The 5,695-nt window shown below is 33.9% G+C and overlaps 1 protein-coding gene across 1 annotated transcript; it reads left to right on the plus strand.

Moving 5' to 3' along the window:
- Positions 1 to 286: 286 nt before the first annotated feature.
- On the plus strand, positions 287 to 5,081 carry LOC308704219 (uncharacterized protein). Its single transcript, XM_081388363.1, has 7 exons — positions 287 to 432; positions 872 to 1,201; positions 1,298 to 1,618; positions 3,934 to 4,002; positions 4,152 to 4,322; positions 4,614 to 4,661; positions 4,741 to 5,081. Exons 1-7 carry the CDS (start codon positions 360 to 362, stop codon positions 4,782 to 4,784), a joined length of 1,056 nt encoding a protein of 351 aa, XP_081244489.1. The 5' UTR covers positions 287 to 359; the 3' UTR covers positions 4,785 to 5,081.
- Positions 5,082 to 5,695: the final 614 nt, after the last annotated feature.

Here is a 5,695-nt window from a genome sequence, read left to right on the forward strand (position 1 = left end):
ATATACCAGGCTGCCTTTTCTCATCTATATCTACAGAACTTTATCTGTGCTCCACTTCAAAACCTTTTTTTTTTTTTTTTTTTGCAATAGTTCTTGCCCCAAAGTAAATGAGAATGATTTATGTACATGTATTATTTATTTGAAATAGAATTTGCATCAAGCACTGATCAAATCAAAGGTTTGTATTTTTTTGTCTGTAAGCAAAACTCCCTATCACACACAGACTCTCACTGAAGGCCTCTATATGAGCACATGATTATATCTTATTTACTTCCGCACTAAATTTAGAGCAACTAAAAACAGCTTTGAGAAAGTGAAGCTCATATAGAGTTCAGCTGTCCTGCAGTGAGCATCTGTATATGATGAGGAGTTTTCAGCCATCATATTTCCAAATTCTTTATCTTCTAATATCAGCTTTATTGGAATGCAAAGGTAAGTGTCATTATATGAAGCCAAATTCCTTTTACCAACACAGAAATATGCAAACATAGAGATATGCATAATATCAATTGGGTGTGTAAAGGCAGCATAGGTGTGACATGCATATAATGCAAGTAATATTAACAGAAATAACTTAAAAAACAATTTCAAAACTTTTTTTTATATATTAGTAAATGTTTAAAATATCATTTACTAATATTAATAATTGCTTTAGAAGTATTTTTCATTATTGGATCATGCTACAAATTCAGTTAACAACTGGAACTATATTGTAAAGTGTTTCCAAGTCAATTTATGGATTTGTATACACTGGCAATCAAAAGGATCATTTCAGAAAATGAATTTTTTTTACTATAAATCTTGTGGTGGTTTCCTATGCATGAATCAGTTCTCTCAGGATGTCTCGTTTCTCTTTTTAATTTCCCTTTAGCTCAGACGGCGAGACCATGCGAGCAGGTCCATCAGTTAAACATAAACTCTCTTCAGGGTGACGATATGTCTATTTCTTGCCTAACCACAACCCACCCGCTGGAGTCTCTGACAGTGAAACTACGCAGAACCGACCCAGTTAAAGATATCTTTAAGTATTCAGACAACTCTCCAGCATTAGAGCATCAGAGATGGTCTGTGAGAAATGATGCTGAAAATGTTACACTTTACCTGAAAGACATCAGTTCATCCGATGAAGGACATTATGACTGTCAGGTCTACAAAGATGGGGACTGCCTTAAAGCTACTCAGTTTAACCTGAGTGTCATAAGTAAGAATGCAATTTTTTCAATCAAGCTAATAATCCTCATTGGAGAGCCATTTACACATATAATATGAATGCTTCTATGTGTTTCTCTGGTTTCAGAGTGTAAAACTTTGGACTCTGTTCATGCAACGCCAAAGACGTCAGTGTTGGTGCCATGCTTTAAACATCCACTGCAAAACAAAACTGATCAAGTAACTTGGACAATCGTTACTGGCTCCCGATCAATAAAGATAGCCCAATATCGCCCTCCACACAAGCCCTCAAACAGCACAGAGAGAGACCCGAAGCCTCTGTATGAGAGAGTGAGAATACTAGGGAATGGATCTCTGCTTATAAGGCATGCAGTAAACACTGATGGATTATGGTATCGGTGCAGAGTGAGTGAAAAAACCTGCTATGAGGTGAAATTGGTAATGAAAGGTATGTTTTCAATCCAAATTTTTTAAATTTAATCTAATTAATCAATATCATACAGGCAATTGCTAATGTTCCGAATATCACAGCTGTGCTAACATTTATATCAATGGCACGATCAATAAACAAGTTTACATGACAGATCAATGAACAAGTTAAAGAGCTTAGAAACTCCAAGGCACTCGAAATAAGTAGAAAAAAGTTAAAAAGCCTTTATTTCATTGATGGCTTAAACATTAAAATTGGTGACAGATCCACCTACGCGTTGCAGCCAAACATGCCTTCGTCAGGGTGTGTGTAACCAACAGCATCTCAGGTTCATTTTTAACAGCAGTTAATTAATCAAATTACAAACACCTACATTTGGCAAAAAGACAAGATAATTGAGATAATTGACCTAAAGAGACCTATATAGGAGAGAGAGAAAGAAGAGAAAGAAAAAAAAGAAAAAACCCTAACCCTATACCAATATCATAAATATCAATAAAGTATGCAGGTCAAATTGCACAAAACACTATTGTATACATAACTTCTTTTTTATAAATCAAATTGCATAAAAAAAAAAAATACCACCAATATCAAAAATACCAATAAAGTGTGCAGGTCAAAATGCGCAAAACTCTATTGTATACATAACTTCTTTTTTATATATCAAATTACATTAATCGAAATTCAGAAATCAAACAATGTATAAATCATACAATGCACAGCGCAACCCACAAAAAAAAAAAAAAAAAAAAAAAAACACTATACCAATATCATACATACCAATAAAGTAGAAATGCACAAAGCACTATTGAAAAACATAATGTAACTTCTTTTTTATAAATCAAAATACATAAGTCAAAATTCAAAAATCATGTAATTTGATTTATAAAAAAGAAGTTATGTATACAATAGTGTTTTGTGCAATTTGACCTGCATACTTTATTGATATTTATGATATTGGTATAGGTTTAGTGTTTGTTTGTTTTTTGTTTGTTTGTTTTTTTTCTCTTCTTTCTCTCTCTCCTATATAGGTCTCTTTAGGTCAATTATCTCAATTATCTTGTCTTTTTACACAGAGTGACCAGGTGTTTGTAATTTGATTAATTAACTGCTGTTAAAAATGAACCTGAGATGCTGTTGGTTACACACACCCTGACGAAGGCATGTTTGGCCGCAACGCGTAGATGGATCTGTCACCAATTTTAATGTTTAAGCCATCAATGAGCTAAAGGCTTTTTAACTTTTTTTCTACTTATTTCGAGTGCCTTGGCATTTCTAAGCTCTTAGACTAAGTATCCCATACAACCAAAGAGCACCGAGATTTTACACCCTGAAGCAGCACTTCTTTTGCATTCTTTGCTCTAATAAACAAGTTAATTTAGATTTTACTAACTTAAATTTTTACCAAAAAAAAAATGGCCATGCAGGTGTTATAATTTTGCTCCACTAATGAAAATAGTGCCAAACAAGCTCAAAGCAGAATGAACCATTGCATCTCAACACTGCAGTGGTGTTTGCTTCCAGAAAGAATCAATGAATCAATTTAAACACATTGTTTGTGTGAATAATTCAAAGAGTCACTTGTCACCACATACTGGCATACAGTTTTTTACAATCGCTATGACAATTTTTTCAATACTTTTAACAAATTTCCTAAACTCTTAACGCACCAACACACCTACAACACACAATTGGCAAAACAGTTAATTTCATGCTCAAAATCAAACATTGTAAACTAAACTCCAACACTAATTTTCAAAATACAATAATACACTAGCAACAATACACTACCAAAACACTGCAAACATGTCTCAAAATCAAATAATTTTTAAAAACACTAACATATGTTCTCGTCCAACAGGAAGATTTAGTCAATCATAGCACAATGTCATAAAAACACTAACATCAGATAACAAGACAAGAAATGTGTTAATAGTATAGCTTACACAGACGGATGTAGTGCTAACTGTGTTAAGAGTTTTGGAAAATTGTTAAAAGTATTGAAAAATCTGTCATAGCAATCGTAAATTTTTTTAATAATAATCTGCAGAAAGAGCCACTGAAAAATCCTCACCACTAATGTACAAACTGACAGTCTACTTTGTATAAGACCTGGACATGAGTTAACATTTGTATTTTTGTCTAAATATCTTCTGATAATGTTATTTACATTAAACACATTTTTGCATGCATCACATATGCTTTAGTTTGAGTCTCTAAAAAGCCGAAAATAATTACTATTAGGCTGCTGTGATTATAAAAAAGAATGCTAAATCTGAATGTAATTTTAAGATACATTTCTTAACGTAAAATGTTTGAAATTGAAATTACAGATTATGGGATATCTCATTCGACTACAAAATTGGAAACACTTTCCACAACTTGTCCTACCTGTCACACAGGTAAGACAAGCACCTGTATTGTGTGTGTGTGTGTGTGTGTGTGTGTGTGTGTGTGTGTGTGTGTGTGTGTGTGTGTGTCAATATATATCAATATATCAAAATAACCTAATTAAACTGATATTTAATATGCTTTTTTGTGCCAACCTCAGCTGACAGTCCTGTTGTCCAGACTGAAGGCAACACTGACAAGAGTGCAGAAGTGACAACTAATCTGACAGCAGTTGTGATGACCACAATAGTGTCTCTGTGTGTCCTCGTATCACTGATCATCTGTGTGATTCTTCATTTCAAAAAACGAAGGCACAATATCAACAGCCAAAGTAAGTCCACAACTGGGGTCCTGCAGCATGTCATACTACTTATTGGAAAGATCCTAAACGTACAGTACCCTATCCGAAACCTAGATCTGCTACACTGAACTTACATTTGTTTTTGTTTTTTTGCTGCTGTTTTCTTTCAAATGTGAATTCAAAAATGTTCTTATTGCAATTGTAAGATTTGCTGTTACTGTCAGAAAGGGAAAGCAACCAATGTAAATTTATTTATGATTTTAATGCCAAATCATGATGATAGAAGTCACATGGTAAAGTACTTACTTTTGTATCTTGTAGTTGAATTGGACTGCTGGTCTTCCGTATCTTATTCTGAAATTTCAGGAGGTACGTGATATTTATGGTAAGCCCTTACAAAATACAAAATACTTGATCAAGTGTTTTAATAAAAGTCTTTCTCTTGCAGGGTTTGATGTCCCGTTCAATTCATTAGTTGAATTTAACACATGACTTTCTGACTTTCTAACATGACTTTCTGTAAGTTGTTGCAACACATGATGTCTTGCATAATTGTGTAAACCACATCACAGTGCTATAGCTTGAACTGACATATCAAACTTTTATTAACTCACTTCATAACATGGCCACACATATAAATGCAGTATGCACACATCTGCAAATACGCACATGATTCAAAGAATACATTTACTTGTTTATCTTCCAACAGCTGGTGTGAACAAACAGAAGCTTCTGCATGCAAACCAGATGAGATGTATGATGATTTAAATAAATTACTGTGTTTTTTTCAATGTGCTATTTTTTGGTGTTATTTTTTAATAAGTCTTTGAGAAAGCTCTAATTTTGTCATTTAGTCATCTGTCACAAATTATTTAAGGGGGAAAGTCAGTTATACATAAATGTTTTTGGTAATACTCTCAATGTAATGTATTTAAAGCTGCAGTCCGTAACTTTTTTGTGTTAAAAATTATCCAAAATAATAAATAAATAAAAAACATAACCAGCCAGTGCTCAAAACTATCTGCTTGCCTTAGCTCGAATCAAATCGGTTAGCTTTTAATAATGATTTTAATTCCAGTGGTACTGGTGGATTTCCGCGGGAAATTCGAGCATGTCTTTGCGTCATTACGTCACATCTGTCCACATAAAGAAGGAGTCTCGGCTAGTAGGCTATATTGGGTGTGAGGACGTTTGAGGTGTAGATTTATAGCCTTTTCTCACAGCACTTGAAATAATTAAACTTATCCACCAGTTGTAAAACCCAAAAGACTTCGGACTTCGGAGTGGCTAGAGAAAAAAAGAGACTGCAGCCGGGCCCATGCGAAAACAAGGATAAACATTGGCAGGGCTTTTGAAAGATGGCGTGAACTCCGTGTTTTAAAGGGGTTCAAAACGGATGCAGA

Source organism: Scardinius erythrophthalmus (assembly GCF_964197995.2).
Source record: "Scardinius erythrophthalmus genome assembly, chromosome: 16".
NCBI classification, from domain to species: Eukaryota; Metazoa; Chordata; class Actinopteri; order Cypriniformes; family Leuciscidae; genus Scardinius; species Scardinius erythrophthalmus.